Source organism: Amblyraja radiata, chromosome 27, assembly GCF_010909765.2.
Source record: "Amblyraja radiata isolate CabotCenter1 chromosome 27, sAmbRad1.1.pri, whole genome shotgun sequence".
Classification (NCBI taxonomy): Eukaryota; Metazoa; Chordata; class Chondrichthyes; order Rajiformes; family Rajidae; genus Amblyraja; species Amblyraja radiata.
Window position 1 is genome coordinate 21,143,513 of NC_045982.1, and position 18,912 is coordinate 21,162,424.

General features: G+C 41.1%; 1 protein-coding gene across 1 annotated transcript in view; it reads right to left on the reverse strand.

Moving 5' to 3' along the window:
• Positions 1-18,912, reverse strand: part of csmd2 (CUB and Sushi multiple domains 2) — a 573,225-nt gene that overhangs the window by 319,981 nt on the left and 234,332 nt on the right. The window contains 2 exon segments of the mRNA XM_033045391.1: positions 8,298-8,454; positions 15,719-15,888. Coding sequence (XP_032901282.1) covers positions 8,298-8,454; positions 15,719-15,888 — 327 coding nt within the window.

Sequence of the window (18,912 nt, forward strand, 5' to 3'; positions counted from 1 at the left end):
ATAGATGCTGCTGCACCCGCTGAGTTTCCCCAGCAATTTTGTGTACCTTCGATATTCCAGCATCTGCAGTTCCCTTTTGAACATACTGCATATAATAACTGGTTTCATGCACAACACAGATACATAGATAATATAAAAGTAAGAGCAAGAGGAAAAACTCTAACATTTACAATGTGCTTACTGTTTCATCAATTGTACATTTATCAGCTTCAAATAGGGAAGCATGCTAATGGAAAATGTGGATGTTACTGGTTACATGAGAGACACATGAGGATTATACTTGAGTGATTGCCAACTGCCAACTGAAATTTATCAAGTTAAGGAATGTATTGATTTCTTAAAATAGTTATGCTACTGGTATCAGAGAAGCTGCTGTCCAAATCTGTGCCAAGTGTTCACTTATGTCAATTTCTCCACAAGCTTGAGCTTTGACACTGCATTCTAAAAAACACTCAGTCTTATTCAATCCTTTCATCTGGACAACAGTCATAATTACAGAGTAGTTGAGTCAGAATGACAATTGAACGGATGTTAACTAATCAAACTGCCACTGGTGAATGGTTTTCATAATATTGCTTGTTTGGAGAAAGATTGAGCTTGATTAGACTGTTTTCATTGTAAATCATTTTGCCTCATCTCAATCAACAACTACTTGAACTTGTATCGGATCTGCAATGTGGTAAAACACCCCAACATACTTCACTAGAGTATCATCAAGCAACATTTGGCATGAAGTCTCAAAAGGAGGTCTCCAACTGTTTCGCAAAGGTATTTGCATTGTAACGGACACAGTTTTCACAATTACAAATTAAATAGAGTAAAATTCAAGCAATCTACCACCCGTTTGTTTGGGGAGCTATGGGTCAGCACCCAATTCACCAGCTTCTGTTTCCTGGGGTTCTTTTAAACTCATCAGGATCTCCTTCCCACATTCCTTTAAACTAAATTCCTTTAAGAATTTCATTGTCCTATACAGGGACACATGACAATAAACTCACTTGAACTTGAACTTGAACTTGAACTGTCTGAGTTTTGTTTCCTGCTGTCCCCATAGATTGTGCAACATCTGAACAAAACTCAAATTAAAAAGGTATTGGGAGACTGGAAGGAATAAATTATTTGTCTAGCTTCGGCAAAGCCACAAGAGTGCCCAATTATCAGGGTTTGACTGTATCCAGAAGGGATACTTGGGGTAAACGGGTTTGAGGATAAATGGGGATCCTTGAGGATAAATGGGGATCCTGTGGATAGGGCGAGCTGTTTTAAATACCTGGGAGTCCACATCTCTGAGGATATGACATGGACAGCACACGCCTCAACACTCGTGAGTAAGGCAAGGCAGCGCCTTTACCACCTCAGGCAATTGAGGAAATTCAGAGTGTCTCCGAGGATCCTCCAGTGCTTCTACGCAGCGGCTGTGGAAAGCATCTTGTCCGGAAATATTACCACCTGGTTTGGGAATTGCTCTGCCCAGGACAAGAAGGCTCTGCAGAGAGTAGTGCGTTCGGCTGAACGCACTATGGGAACTTCACTCGCCCCCCCGCAGGAACTATACATCAGGAGGTGCAACTCCAGGGCCAATAAATCATGGGAGACCCCTTCCACCCCTGCAACGGACTGTTCCAGCTGCTACGGTCAGGCAAACGCCTCCGTTGCCATGCTGTGAGAACGGAGAGGTTGAGAAGGATTTTCTTCCCAGACGCCATTCGGACTGTAAACTCCTATCTCACCAGGGACTAACTTTACTGAACGTTTTTCCTTCCAATATTTAATATGTAAAAGAATATGTGTGTGTTTATGATTGTGTTTATAGTTTGTTTGGTTGTTTGTTTGTTTGTCTTTTTGCACAAAGTCCGCGAGCATTGCCACTTTTCATTTCACTGCACATCTCGTATGTGTATGTGACGAATAAACTTGACTTGACTTGACAGATAAATACATTCAGGTTTCAATGAAATTCTATGATGTATTCTGAATTAGCTTTGCTACAACCAGATTCCCTATTTGGATATGTGGCTTTCTAACAGCTTCACGGGTTTATGGACCACAAAGCTCATGAAATAAACACATACTTCTTCTCACCTGAGCTTCTCATTTCCCACATGTGCTAAATACTTATGATTTTTGCACAACACAACCTCTTCAGCTTATATGCGTATACATATATCAGAGGATTTCTCAGCAGTAAAAGATAGTGTCATTGCCAACTCATACCATTACATATTTTGATTTATTCCTCACTATTTCAGTACAATCTCATACAACAAGACTCGGTATTCCACAATGGGAGTCGAATTGATCTCCAAATTCAATATTTTATTTATATCTTTTTCAAAGACAAATTTCAGACATCCAAAGATTCTGACAGAAATTCAACTTGAGCATTAGCGCAATAAAGGCAATACCATATCAGCTGCAGGCTACAGGCTACATCTAAAATTTAAATCCAGTGAGTGTCTGTTGGATTGTGTGTGTGAATTTATTCAATGTAATCTGCATTGTGTTACAAATGTCTATCCCTCAGTCACCAGAAGTGTCAGTATATTTTAATGAGTATTTTAATAAAAAGACTGATAAAGTAAAATGTGTTGGTCGACAAAAATGCTGGAGAAACTCAGCGGATGAGGCAGCATCTATGGAGCGAAGGAATAGGTGACGTTTCAGGTCTTGACCCGAAACGTCACCTATTCCTTCGCTCCATAGATGCTGCCTCACCCGCTGAGTTTCTCCAGCATTTTTGTCCACCTTCGATTTTTCCAGCATCTGCAGTTCATTCTTAAACAAGTAAAATGTGTTGAGTTATTAATTATTGATTATTACAGGTGTCAGAGTTATGAGGAGAAAGCAGGAGAATGGGGTTAGAGGGAAAGATAGATCAACCATGATTGAATGGCAGAATAATGGACCAAATGACCTAATTCTACTCCTATCACATGAACTAAGTTTAGATGATTTCACTGAGTTTTCAATGTTCACCAGTTCCGCAGGAAACAATTGCCTACCTCTATCCAGGAGGAGGAGGAGCCATCTTGGGGAACGGCTGCTAGCCAGCAGCCGTCCGTTTAATTCACTTTTTTTTGTAGTTCTAGTGAGTCCTGTGTTTTGTTTGTGGGAGAAATAGACTTTTTAATGTGGGGGGAAGGGGGTAACTATATTTCTAGGTCCCTACCTGGTCGGTGAGGCAGCTTTTTCTCCGGGCTGCCCCGTCGACCCGTCCTCGTGGCCTACCAGCGGGCGTGGAGCGCCGTTTCCTGGCGGGGACCGCCCAGCACCTCGGCTTCGCTGGCGGCACAGCACTGGAGCGCTATCGCGGAGCGGAGCGGGCGATGCCTTGCCTCGGTCGCCGCGCTGGATCGACGCGCTGTGACCGCCGAATTCAACACCTTCGGGCTGCGGGTCTGCGGAGCGGAGCGGGCGGCGCCGACTTCAACATCGGGAGCCTGGGAGCTCCAAACCGGCGCGGCCTTGTTGGCTTCGGAAGCCGCGGTCTCCGGTAAGGAAGCGGCCGTTCCAGGAGGCCCAGCCGCTGTGAGGACTCTCCCGACGTCGGGGCAATAGTACCCGGCGAGAACAGCCAGGAACATCGGGCCTCCGTAGAGGCAATAGCGGAGACCTCAATAGGCCTGACTTTGGGAGAACTGGGGATGGGGACTGGACATTGTGCCTTCCCCCACAGTGGTAACCATTGTGGGGGGATGATTTTTGTGTGTAAGTCATTATTTTAGTTTGTGTCCAAGATGGCTGTCGGAAGGGAGAGTGTACGCTGGCACGGTTTAGCTGCCGCTGCTCTCTCTTCACATTGTGTTTTTGATTTTTTTGTCTTTGGATCGAATTCTGTCTTTAATTTGTGTACTGGTGATGTCTTTATTATTTATTTTACTCCGATTATATGTTTTTTACTCTTGTTAAATTCTGTAAGGTGTCCTTGAGACTTTTGAAAGGCGCTCACAAATAAAATGTATTATCATTATTATTATCATTACCCCCTCCCAACACAGCTTTTACATTCCTCCAAATTTACCCCCTTGATGCCATGTGATCCTTCCATCTCTGAAAGAAGCGGCTGTTCAAGCCCACAGCTACAAAACACACAGTCCTGCTCTTTAACTAATCCATTCCCTTAATGCTTTTTTCTTGGGCTTGTATCAGATTCAATTGAGAATACTCCAATGACATGGTTTGGATGTTTTCCTGTCCTAAAATCAATACAATTACACGCTTGACACAAGAGACCGCAGATTGAGTCAAAAACAGACTGCGAGAGGAACTTAGCAGACAGGCAGCATCTGCGGTGGGAAACGAACAGACATCCTTTCGGGTTGGGACTCTTCTTAAGACTAGATGAAAGGTCCCGACACAAAATGTTGGCACTCCATTTCCCTCCAGACATGTTACGTGACACACTGAGTTCCACCAGCAGTTTGATTTTCACCAGTTTTGTTGGTGTTTGACACAAATCAGCACAAATAATCAGATTCAACTTAGTTTAGTTTAGAGATACAGTGTGGAAACAGGACCTTCAGCCCTCCGAGTCCATGCCAACCAACGATCACCCGTACGCTCATTCTATCCTACACACTAGGGGTATTTTTTTACCAAAGCCAATTAACCTGCAAACCTGCATGTCTTTGGAATTTGAAAGGAAAGTGGAGTACCTGGACAGTCACAGGGAGAACGTACAAAAATGCTGCACAGACAGCACCTGTAGTCAGGATCGAACCCTGATCTCTGTCCCTGTGACGTATCAGCTCTACCACTGCGCCTAACCAAACGCATGCAATTTTTTTACAAACTCATTGTTATGAGGTGGATATTGTCATCAATGGTTAGCATGTTTTATCGATTCACAATAACTCCCAAGGAGAGTGTTGGAAGGTGCCTAAGAGAACCTCTCAGTTCATGTGCAAATGAGACTATCACAATATTATTGTAAAGGAGGTTTCAGGATTTTGATCCTGCAAAACAAGAAAAGAATGGTGACAGAAACTCAGGTTAAGATGGCATTGACTTAGAGTGTTTGAAAATGTCTAGGTTGTTATTTATCATCTACAATCATCCTTCTTAGGTGTTGAGGCCATGCATTTGGAAGAAAGTGTCAAGAGAGACTGGTAGCAGTGGCGTGAACACTTGAACCGATGGATAAGGCACAATTGAATGGATTGCACTTTCCTGTATTTTGTCAAATATCTTGAATGCTCCATCTGGACAAGTGCAGATCACAGATCTCACTTCAGTCGCATATTTAGTCCAGGGAATTCTTTTTGATCTTCATTGTCTTCAATTTTTACAAAAGTGTCATTGAGTTTCACCTGGTCAAATGAACTTGACGCAACTCTTACTGAACATCAACGAGCTCAACATTTCTGTGTGAACATTACCATTCTCATTGCCAATTTGTAATGTCTTCACAAATGTTATGAGGTGAAACAGATTTATCTGCAAGGTAGCATATCAAAATGAATTACATGCTGAGTCCTTAAGCTGCTGATGAATGTTCCATGTGATAATGCTACATTGCTGAAAAGTAACCACACTGCATAGAGTCATACAGCACAGGCCCTTTGGACCAACTCGTCCATGTCAACCAAGATGCCCCTGAGTCAGATTTGTTTGTGTTTGGCCCATATCCTTTTTTTGTATGTACATGTTCAAGTGTTTTTTTAAATGATGCCATAGTATCTGCCTCAACTACCTCGTATGGCAGACTGATCATATACCTCTGACTGAAAAGGTTGGCCCTCAGATACATATTAAATCTTGCCCATCTCACGTGAGAGGTATGTCCTCATGTTTTTTATTCCCCTAATTTTGGCATCTGGAAAAGCCTGAAAGGGACACTTTTGGGGCTGGGGAATCAGCAGCATGCAGCCCGATTCCTGGTCACTGTCCAGACCTTATTGACTGACTCAAGAGTGCAGAAGACTAGTGAGACAAGCCCTGCAAATTGGTCCCAGGTTAGTGAGCATGTCGGGACTGCGGCCAGCACTCCAGTTGACCATCCAGGGTCAGCAACATACAGCAATAAAAAGTTAATAGAAATACAGATATTCTCCCTCTACTCAATGGCCTCAGGTATTTGGCAGACATTTAGCAGTAAGAATAACATTACTGTACAGTGAGTACCAGGGGAGCTCCCATAAGTTTTTTTTCTGGTGGAGCATTTGGATGAGGTGTAGGGAACCACACTGGACTGGGTCAGAGATGGTTCTGGCTTAGAAATGAATGAGTGGAGGCTCAGCCTGAGAAAAATATATATTATTCTTGCACTTGGTGGACGGTGGGAGTGAAGTGGGTGACATTTGGAACGAAATAATTGGGAGGGGGAGTGAGACAGAGGGATTAAGGTCAATGGAGAGAAAGTGGTGGGGGGGGAGGGCGAAAGTAGGAGAGCAGTGAGGAGAGATGGAGGGGGAGAAATAGGTTGGGTGATCACGGGATGGTGAATATATGTAAGGAAAACAGGGGGTTAGGATGAATAGGAATAAGGAATAGGGAAAAGAGTGAAAGGGTGAGACAAGCTGAGGAAGACAGTGGAGTCAAGAATGCGTAAGGCTGTGGCCTCTGCATGTGTTCATAATATTCCTGTCTAAGCTAGAGTTTAAATCGGCATTTTTGTACGTGTCCTTACACATATGTACAGATTTGCTAAGTCAACACAGTTGAGCCTGATCTCTCGTCATCTTCGACCCCTTTGATATTGAATCAAGTCATTGTTCATCCAAGTCCATGTTAGAACAATATTCTACAACTGTCTCATGTTAAAATAAATCACCTTATGAACGTTTCCTCTCATCATCTCAGACAAATGTACCCAAATGGGAAAATGTAAAGCGATTGAATGAAATGTACCAAAAATAAGTTTCACTTTGCATGTATTATGTGTCTGAAGAGCATGAAAAAGGACATGCCACAAGTGAAAGGAAACATTCAGTTTCTCAACACATTCTTTATCTCCATTGTCAGCACCAAAGGAAAATCCTCAGTAACATAAGTTGCAGATCTTGCGCATTACATCAGAGAACAAACGGCATTCGAAATCTTCAAGAATACCATCTTCACGGTGAAAAAGGAACGTATCCCAAAATTCACAATATATATCATCCAAAATCTCAGACTTAACTGGACGTTATGATGCACTAAACGTTATTCCCTTTATCCTGTATCTGTACACTATTGACGGCTCGATTGTATACATGTATAATCTTTCAGCCGACTGGTTAGCACGCAACATAAAGCTTTTCACTGTACCCCGGTACACGTGACAATAAACTAAAATAACTCCAACACACTGAATCAATCTAACATAATATATGATCATTAATCGGGCCAACGAAGACCCAAAGACCCAAAGTGGAATCTTGGAAGCCCTGAAGACCGGAGAGATGAGGAGGGGAGCCACTGGCGGCAACGGTTGCGAGGAGTAGACCAGTAGAAGATGGACTGGGGTATTACCTCCAGTGCCTTCAAGGTCAGCTGCATAAGGCACCCCTGGGACACAGAGTCGGTTAGTAGAGGAAAGCAAACTCAATGCTAGCATTTATTTCCCGAGGGCTTGTATACAAAAACAGGAATGTAATGCTGAGACTCTATAAGGGGCTGGTATGGCCGCGTGAGCAATTTTGGGTCCCAGGAATGAGTAGGTTATCATTTGATGAGCGTATGTCGGCACTGGGTCTGCATTCACTGGAGTTTAGAAGAATGAGGGGGGACTACATCGAAACATACAGCATAGTGAAGCTTGGATAGAGTGGATGAGGAGAGGATGTTTCCACTAGTGATTAGAAGTCATAGCCTTAGAATGAAAGGAAGTTATTTTGAGGAACCAATTCTTTAGTCAGAGGGTGGTGAGTCTGTGGAATTCTTTGCCACAGAAGGTTGTAGAGGCCGTTAGTGGATATTTTTTAAGGCAGAGATAGATAGATTTTTGATTAGTTCATGTGTCAGAGGTTATAAGGAGAAGGCAAGAGAATGAAGTAAGGAAGAAGGTCAGCCATGATTGAATGGCAGAGTAGATTTGATGGGCTGAATGGCCTAATTCCACTCCTATCGCATAACCTTATGACTTTATGAGAGCCACTGGGGCTGCGGGCCTGCAGGCTTCCTGGATCGGTGCCGTTCCAGGACTTCAAACGTGGACTGGACTTTGGATTTTGTTCGGTTTGCGTTTTCTGTGTTTTTTTTTATTTTAAACAGCGCCAAAATTGTGCCGACCGTGCTATTGTTGTTGTGCAAAATAATTTCACTGTGCTGTGCATACGTGACAATAAAGAACCATTTAAACATAATCTGACACTTACTTGAAAAAAGGAGTTCAAATCCTTTGCTTGTGTTTTCTGCATTTGTGACGAACTCCAGCCACAGGTTGCTTGATGTGCTATTCAGAATGATGCCTAGCATCTCCAATCCAGTGAAAGTGCCAAGTACCCGGGAGGTGCTATCGTTCCCATCAAAAATCTATGATCAAGAAATAACGCAATATTAAATGTTGCAAAGAATAGAGCAGTGGGCACAGTTTACCCCTGCCTGCAAGTTGTGAACCTTTTATTTGGAAATAAGCTTGATATTTTATTACACATAACACAAAGAACAAATCTTTCCCTGACATTACCAAACTATTTCTTCAATACAATGCAGCAATTAGAAGGTAATTGGTGTGAAATGATTGAAGTTTTACAGCACTCCCATAAAATGTGTTCCATAGCATATATATCTGCAGCAGCTCTGACATCACATGGTTAATGTTACAATGCTTCTTTGATTCCAGAAACCTTTCTTTGAAAGAAAGTTAAAACAGTAGAACAGTTACCTCAAAAGAATGGATCGACTGGGGATTATATTTACTGGAATTTAGAAGGATGAGAGGGTATCTTCTAGAAACATATAAAATTCTTAAGGGATTGGAGAGGCTAGATGCAGGAAAAATGTTCCCGATGTTGGGGGGGAGTACAGAACCAGGGGTCACTGTTTAAGAATAACGGGTGGGTCATTTAGGACTGAGATGAGGAAATTTCTTTTCACCCAGAGAGTTGTGAATCTGTAAAATTCTCTGCCACAGAAGGCAGTGGAGGCCAACTCACTGGATGTATTCAAGAGAGAGTTAGGTATAGCCCTTAGGACTAATGGTATCAAGGGATATGGGGAGAAAGCAGAAACGGGGTACTAATGTTGAATGATCAACCATGATCATATTGAATGGCGGTGGTGGCTCGAAGGGCCGAATGGCCTACTCCTGCACCTACTTTTTATGTTTCTATGTAAAAGCAGAACAAAACAGTCCTTACAAAAAAATGAAGGCAATATTTTACATTTCAGAAATTACAAATTGGATTTCTGTTACATTTAGTAAATGCACTTTAATAATTACATCACGCTTCCAAACTTTATTATATTTAATAATCCACTAGATTATTAAATATTGGTGTTAAATTTAAAATATTACAATTTAACACAAAATTAAAGATTGGTGTTAAATACCCAAAGTGGATGTGCTTAATTTTTCAACAAAAAATATTTTAACTGTAACTGGATGACTCTGCATATTGGAAACCAAACTATTTCATTTTGAGGAACATCTTTTTTTGGTCAACTGAATTGAAGTTCTCAATTTCAAAACTGATTGTTCTTGTTAATTATACAGAAGGTTGTGAAATTCAGGCAGTGATAGAATTATTAGAGGCAAGGAGAAGAAAGATAATCCACTCAAAATGAGCAATGTGAACTTTCAGAAGACAACACATTTTAAAACATCTCTATATATCTATTAGACAGATATCTTTCTGCCAACTGATGGATACTTTGGCACTTCATGTTTTAATTAAAAGAATTGAAAGCTAATATAATTTTTGTTAACGGATTTCACTTGAGACCCCCAGTCAACAGTCAGTGTGCTCTTTGATCCAATTAGTCTCACTGGAATGTTTCCCAGAGGTTAAAATTGGCCTGTTCTTAATTAACACACTTAGTTTCATTTGTATTTGAGTAAAAGAGCAATGGTATTGGTGATGTATTCCAGCTTGTGTGTCAATGGGCAAAGAAAATGTCCCCATCTTCTACTACAAATCACTGGTGCCAGAAAACTGACTGCTGTACCACTGATCTTTCCATTTACTTAACTCTGTTGCAGATATGCTGTTTGAGTATGCTTAAAATGGGTTTCTGAAATAAATGACAAGAAATTGAATTTCACCCACAAATTATGTCTTAATCATGCCCTCGACTGACACCCAATCAGAGGACCTTCAGAAAATCACTAAATTGATAATAACTACAATTAAAAAAATGTAAACACTTATTTTCCCATTTTGCCACACTTCAATATTTTATGGCCATTGTGATTCATAGTCGCAACCCCCTTGCCCTTCAGCCCATCATGTCCATTTAAGACCATGGTCATCTGCAGAGATTGTAGCTGACTTGTCTTTGTCACTAGGGATCATGGGAAGTATGTCAGAAGGTCAAGGGCCTGTCCCACTTGCATGCAATGGCGTGTGTTTGGCATGACCAAACGGAAGTGGAGTTCACGCGAAGTTTGCGCTAAGTACGCGCTAAGTTCGCGCATGACGCAATTTGCGTCATGCTTACTAATCAGCTGGGCAGGAGGCGGGCCGATTGAATTTCGGCGTCTCACGGCGCCGGGCGGTGACGTCATCACGCAACACCATGCCGGGCGGTGACGTCATCGCGCAATGCCACGCGCTAGGCGTACGCCATCAAGACGCTGTATATGGCGTCAAGATGCTGCGTATGACCGCAATGTGCCTGCGTGCCGACAGGCCGTTGGCGCGTGAAGATTTTGGCCATTGCCAGAATTTCGGAACTCCTCGTGATGTCCAGACCAGTCCCGCACAACTCCGTGCTTCTAAGTGGGACCGGCCCCGCGCGTCCATACGGTGCCCATACACCGCAAGCGACCACGAGGCCGCGCAATATGCGAGCCAAGGTCACGTAATTGGGACAGGCCCTTAATGAACTCTCCACGGCAACCATAGAAATGTCTGCCATGGAGAGAAGGGAAAATATGGATGAGGCATCTTGTGCATCTTGTCATACAAATCTCAACTACGCTCACCATGACCGTGCCCATGCATCTATTCCTGTACCCTGAGATGCTCCAAGCTGTGAGGAATTGATCATAATGTAGGATGAAATTGGTAGTTTTGTCTGTGGTGAGAAGCTGCTGTAGGCTGGCCTACACAAAGGATATTTCTCCTGCACGAGCAGATCGGTGACCATTGTGTCAGGCACAATGAGGGAGCAGAACACTGCTGTGCTGGCAGGACCATTTTAATTCATATGTGGTTGACAACTTGGTTGTGAGTTGTAAATACATGTCATAGTTGCATGTATTTCCACCATTGCTAATCCCAAGTGAAAAAGTGACCACCACACACGTTAATGCTTTCAGCATGGGAGCAACACGCTGAGAGAAAAATCCTGTGGCTGAAAGAAAAGCAGCTTCATTTCATTTTACACTTTACATCCTACCTAATTTTCCACTTCGGTGCATCACACAGCTTCCATCCACTTTATTCATTAAGAAAATCAGCTCAATTGAAGTGACCTTATCTTTTTCAACAAACTGCATCCGGTCCCGCACCAACCAAACTACAGTCAATTTGTGAAAAACTATTATTAATACAGCCAGAGATAGGAATTATGCTGCAAATATTTCATTTTTTTGCTATTTTCAAGTGATGGCGTGTCTAAAAAATCCACAAGGATTTTGCCTTTGATCACATCTGGTTGGATGGCTGATTTGAAGTTTCATGACATGATTTGTAGTCATGAAAAATAGATTTCCTCTTCCTGAATTTGACTGCAGGAAGTAAAAATGAAAAGCCTTGAAAACAGAAATGTGTGGTTGAAATATGGTCATCAGAAATAAGGTCATCACTGACTCTCATCTGCTGATCTGATGAAAACTGACAAATCAATCAATCAGTCCATTAATTGTCCATTTCAGAATTATAACCCGTCAGTATTCTGTGATTTCTGTTTGACAGTAGTTACTGAGAGAAGAATCCATGTAAAAAGTTTCATTCAGTGTTTATGATACAGTCCAGTTTCAAGTGAATAAGTCTGATAACTAATCCAAGTATTATGATGAAATCTTTATATCAGGATATCAGATCAGTGGATCCTTCTGTCTCACTGCATTAAACACCTTTTGGAAAAGCTAGAAATAGATTAAACCCAAAACAAATTGCAAGGAACATTTTGGGAATCGAACTTCACAGAAATTTAGAACATTATAGCCTAGAAATTTACCCCCATTCAATACCACAGGAGGTGGATTGCTGTAACTGTGGCGAGTTGTACTCTGTCTCGGTCTCTGAGATTCAGTGTAATTTTCTCGAAGGTTCCAAGCTTGAAACTTACCATAATTCAGGAAGTTTTCTTCAAACTGCTAGCCACATGACCAGCTGAAACATGTTTGGCTTAATTCCAACCCATTTTATGTTCAGTGTGATTACATATGCTAAACCATCTCTTGGTCTATCAAAGATTAAGTAATTTGAAAGGAAACATTGGCACATAACCCATCCCTTTTTTCCTCCACATTGGTGGAACAGCAGGTACTTTTCCAAGATTTTATAAGTGTAAATATGGGGCATTGCTTAGTTGATTTGTGCTATTCCGTGAAACAGCTGAGATTGCAATCTCTACTATCGTGTATTGTACCTGCAATTTTAGTTGATATTTTAATGCATGGTTGATGCATTGTTTGAAGCACCTTTTAAATGTTAAATCAAGAAGTCATCTGTCTTTCCAAGACGGCATAAAACAAATTTGAATGGTACTAATTAAATATTTAAAAGGTTCTGCCAAGCATCCAGCCAAATTTTACTTATCATCCAATGTAACAGTAACAGAATTTTGCATAAGTTCATAAATTATAGGAGCAGAATTAGGCCATTTGATCCAACAGGTCTACTTCTTCATTCAATCATGGCTGATCTATCCTTCCCTCTCAGTCCCACTCTCCTGCCTTCTCCCCATAACCTGGCACCCATACTTATCAACAATCTGTCAATCTCCATCTGAAAAAGCTAGTGGATCCTTATAGGCATAAATACAGAGCATTTTCAAGCACAGCAGAGGAATTGAGGCCTGGGGTACATGACCCATTTTAATATTGAATTGTGGGGCAAGTTCGAAGAACCAGGTGTGGTCTATCTTTGCTCCTGTTTTCTTGGGTTCTTGTGTTATATGTTATGTTGTTGATAGAAAATGGGAGGAGTTCTGTCATGGGTATAACCTGTGATGTACACTTTCATCCAACAATGGTTGCAAAGAGAGTCAAATATTTCCATTCCCCATGGATTAAATACTAGGCCTAATTAATCCAAAAATTCACCACACCATATGAAATTAAAGCATTATCAGTTTCCAAGGACTTTCCTACATTAATAACATGAATGCCCATGCTACAATCAATTTAAACTAGATTTAACATGTTATGGACCATAGAATGTAAAGCATTGAACAGTGCAGCACAGAAACAGCCCTTCAGCCCACATTGTTTATACCGAACACGATGCCAAGACCAACTCTTATCTGCCTGCACATAATCCATATACCTCAATTTCCTGCATATTCATGTGCTTATCCAAAAGTATCTTGAATGCCACTAGAGTATCTGTCCACCACCACCCCTTGAAGCACATTGCAAGCACTCACATTCCACTATGTAAAATAAACTTGCTCCATACATCTCCATTAAACTTTGCACCTCTCCTCTTAAAACTATGCCTACTAGTATTTGATAGTTCAATCTTGGGAAAAAGGTTCTGACTGTCTACCCTATCTGTGCTTCTCACGATTTTATATACTGTCGTGAGGTGACACCTGTATGGTCGTGAGTAGTCACCCAAAGATTCGTACATTTTTCTGGTCGCCGCTGGATTTTCAACATGTTGACATTTTTCGGCAACCTGCTGCGACTATGATGGGTGCCAGCAAGTCGCCAAAAAAATCTCGTAAGTGGGACAGGCCCTTTGTACTCAACACCCTCGCCAATAAAGGCAAGCATACTAAATACCTTCTTCACCACGATCTACTCATGTTGCCACTTGCAGTGAGTTATGGACTTGGACCCCAAGATCTCTCTGTACATCAGTGCTAATTGTTGCATAGCTTTAGTGTATTTCCTTACTTTCACTCAGTATGCAAACATCTTCCATCTCTATCACAAGCAATGCATGGCCATCAATACAAATCAAAGCATTTCCTATCAGTTTAGCAGGGGGAAAAAATAAGTCAGGAATCATGCTTTCTAAGACATAATGATCTCAATTTTCCAGTCTTCGGTGACAGGATTGTGATCAAGCCAGAAATGTATTTATAAAGATTTAAGGGGTTGTGTAGAATGGATATCCTTTCTTCTGAGATGATTAAGAAGCCTACGGGGGATTTGTTGTATCCAAGAGCAGCAATGATATCAAAATCACTGAACAATCAGAGTGAAGGATTTCACTGGTCACAAGCCAGCACGTAAAAAGAAAAGAAGAGAGCAAAATAAAACCTAGAACATGCTAATTATTCTTATTTTTTAAACTATTTTAAAAACCAATCAATTTGAAAATGCTTTTCTGAGGAAATGACAGTTCACACCAATACAATTATATTTTCAAAGCCTTGGAGAATGTTCAGTGGTAATTATGTCTTCGAATATTCTTAGAAACTCTGCAATACATCACTGAACCATCTTCAAAGTGTGTAAAAATCGGACGTTAATGCCAAATCTCTGACTATTGTTTATAACTGCAGCCTAATCGGAAAGGAGGTTCACTGATAGCAATATCTGCATTTCCTGATTTTAACTACATGTGAGCAGATGCTAGAGATTGCTGACAGTTTTGTAAGGTACGGTACACCCTGGTTAATGCCTCACGAGCTTCCCCATCTGCAGGTTTTCAGGAGAATTTAATTCATAGAACCTGAATGAGGACATTTGCACACTGCCCCGGATATCTGCCAAACCACCCATTGTTTTTTTTTCTGGGATTGAATATTACAGCTTAGATATATTTTTGCAGCTTACAGCAGTTGGTTCTCTGCAGCCCATCGCCTGGCTGTTTCGTGTTACTTTCTGTCACTTCCACCCCTGCCCCGCACAGATTGTGTGTGGTCAACTGTACGGAGTTTGTACGTTCTCCCCAAGATCTTTTTAGGTTTTCTCCTGTAAGCGGTTTCCTCCCACACTCCAAAGAAGTGCAGGTTTGTAGGCTAATTGGCTTGGTATAGATGTAAATTGTCCCTTGTGTGTGGAGGATCGTGTTAATGTGCAGGGATCGCTGGTCGTCACGGAGTCGGTGGGCTGAAGGGACCGTGTTTCCGTGCTGTATCTCTAAACTAAAATAAAACTAAACTACTTAACACTCATGCTGCTTCTCTCCCTGATGTTTCTCTTCAGCTGGAAATCTGATATCATTATGGTACAAATGTTACAAGCTTGGGTCTAAATGCTTAAGAGGATCATCGGCTTAATGGAATCAAATCATCCTGAAATAAACACTCCGACATAAACTGATAACTTTACTGTGTCTCTTCGAGATTGTCCATTTTTCACCATGGTAGATAAATGACAACAGCTTACAGAAGCGACAATTGTCACTATACGCAAGTATAACATTGAAATAAAGCTCTGCGCATTTATGTTGATACTTTGAAGTGATTGCTGGAGTTCCAACATACTAGAGCATAGAGGTATACTTACTTTTAGAATATCTCCCTGCTGGAGCTTGAATGTCCGGGATTTCAATCGGATTCCTTTACCTGGTTGTGTTTGAATAGAATAGATGCATTCATGGTTGTTGCTGTAATTAGCTGGGTAATTGGGTGAAAGGAGAATGCCTTCGTTTCCAGTCACACTGGCCCCACATTCAGCTGTAACAAAAGATCAAAAGAAGCATTTTTTGAACATAAGATCTGACATTTTAGATTATTATCTTTGAATTCAAAAGAAAAGAAAAAAAAAGAAAATCTGAACGACCATTTCACCATTATCAAAATACATTTCCCCCCTAATCTAAGTGCATTCATTGAATTGCCACTCCTTCCTTTATGACATTGCCACGACAGGAGTATTCATTACCTGAAGATACAACAGCAGGATTGAATGAGGAACCTGCAATTAACTGCTCTGCTGTGGAACTTAGGTCTATGTAAAATAAATTGTACAAACATAACTCTTTCACTCAGAGATTCTCAAATACCTTTGAAAGAGCTACATGGGTTAGATACCTATCTTGCCATTACTGGAATCCATTTCTTCATTCAGAATTATATGAACTTTAGGGAAATCTAAGAGGAAATTAAATAATATACATTATTGTAAATATCTGTGAGAGGGGGCAAAATAAGTCAGGAACTGTACCCACAATATGACCACTTAGTTACCCCAGCATCCGAATAAATTCCTGTTGGCCACTTTGTACATTTGTGCATTGATTGCTTTGCCGTGCGCTGTGAAGACTGGATTGAAATTCAAGCACGTAAGATAGCAAAGACAACCAGCTGGAAGCAGCAAGGAGCATGATATTTCCAATCAATTCAAGTATAATGACTACCGTTCCTACCGAGTGTAAAATTACTGTACATACATACTGGTGCACAGTTAGTAATCACCTTGAATTCATTCTCATGATAAACTGCCAGCTGACACACTAATTCATGCATTTTTCTCTTTTTTTTGTTTGTGTTATTTAGCTTAATAGTCACCCTCTTAACAAAGCTCTAAAATGTCCCGTGGATGACAAGCAGCTCGGTCAAAAAGGAATGAGGCAAGTTGGCACATTAGGAACAACATCAAAGGGCACATGATACACAATCCCACAAGACTCAAACTGGCTACCAATGTGCTTTCAGTAATGGAGCTATTTATTCCATTTTCTATAACGCTATTCTCTGCAGGAGAGTTATTTGACACAAATGAAAAATGCAGGGAGATATTTAACATGTGTCCAACAACAGTTCGCAATCTCCAACTGGGTGCAATTTGTTTACATTTATTTTGTGCCTTGTCTTGGTCTCCAGCCTTCTGGCTGTGTTGAGTTTGGGGATTGATTGCCTTTGGATATCTCATCTGGCCCAGTGAGCAATTGATGTGCTCGCATGGAGGAGGCTGTTTTACTGATGAGCCATGGTGGAAACAGCTTCACTGGTGGAAACAGAAGATGGAGGAGACAGCAACTGAAAATGTGACCTGATAGATGGAGGGGATGCGACTCGGCAGGAAGACAGACTGCAGTGAGGCTGGAGAAGAACAAATTTGATAACAATCATGTTGCCATGAGAAGGAGGGGAATAATCTGATGGAGCTGCACTGTCATTTGATGAAGAGGGTGAAACGTTACAGTGGAAAAGTTAATTTTGGTAGCATAGGAGCTAGTCTAATTCAGCAATCTGTCTTCAGGCAAACAGAGATCATATTAAATGGTGAGGCAGGTTACATTAATGAAAGAGAAACTATCTATGGTGGGGGAAAGCAAAACCACAAAATGCTGACAAGATTCTACAAATGACATTACAATCAAGCAACTCCTATATACCTTCTGCATGATTAATATCTCAGCATTTTTAGAGATGCACTGCCAAGTTATATGTTAGTTTATCAGTTTCTTCATGCAGTTAACATCCTATTATAGCTTTAATAAAGATCAAGCATACTTTACCTCAATTTCTCTCCCTGTATGTCTTTAACTTGGTTCTGAACAGCTCACAAGTCTGCCACTGCTGGGAACCCACTTCATTATTGCAATCACATGAATTCTACAGCTGCATGTGAGACTACCTTGGGTCCATTGACAAACAGTTAGCTCTATCGACCGAAGATAGACACAAAATGCTGGAATATATTCGGGTCGAGACCACTTCTTCAGCAGAAGTCGGAAGAAGGGTCTGGACCCGACACCTCACCTATTCCTTTTCACCAGAGAAGCTGCCTGTCCCGCTGAGTTACTCCAGCATTTTGTGTCTATCTTCTGTGTAAACCAGCATCTGCACTTCCTTCCTACACATTATCTCTATTTTGAATCAACTGCAGGAGGGTCAGGGCAAGATGTAAGATTCTAAAGAGACAGCAAACCTATATTCATTGTCTTTGCAACCTTCATTACCAACAGGCAAATCTATCTCCTGATTTATCTTTGCTTCATTGTACACTTCATTTTTCAGCTTTTTGCTAACACAGAATACAAAACAACAGATACGAGTGGAGTGTTGCAAAGTAATAATTGGATTGAGCAGTTCTGACAGTACTGTAATGGATGAATAATTAACAACCATCAGCATCATTTCAGATTACATTGAGTTGAAATCAAGTCTCATTATTGTTTCCCATTCTAAACAATGCTTTCTTTTTCATAGGGCTCATCACCACAGGCCATTATCTTATACGTCTTATGTAGAAACAGAGAACTGCAGATTTATACCAAAGATGGATACAAAGTGGTGGTTACTCAGCGGGTCAGGCAGCATCTCTGGAGTAAAAGGATGGCTGACTTTTCAGGTCGGGACCCTTCTTCAGGGTCATCAACCATCTTGACCTTTCCACTCCTCTTACCTACTCTAATCTCACCCCCTCTGAACATCAAGCCCTTCGCTCACTTTATTGAAGAAGGGTCCCGAACCAGAAACATTACCCATCCTTTTTCTCCAGAGATGCTGCCTAACCTGCTGTTAGAGTTACTCCAGCACTTCTTGCTTTTCTTCACAGCCTGTACACCGTTTTACCTCAGAAAGAGAAACAGCATTTTGGTTTCAAAACCAGTTTTGCATCTGGGACGAGGTCTCTGCATAATCATTGCAAACAAATTAAATTAAAAAAATATTGACACAGAGAAACAAATCAACAGATCGCCAATTTTCATCCAACATTTGTTCAACTATTAACTTACACGTAAATCTATC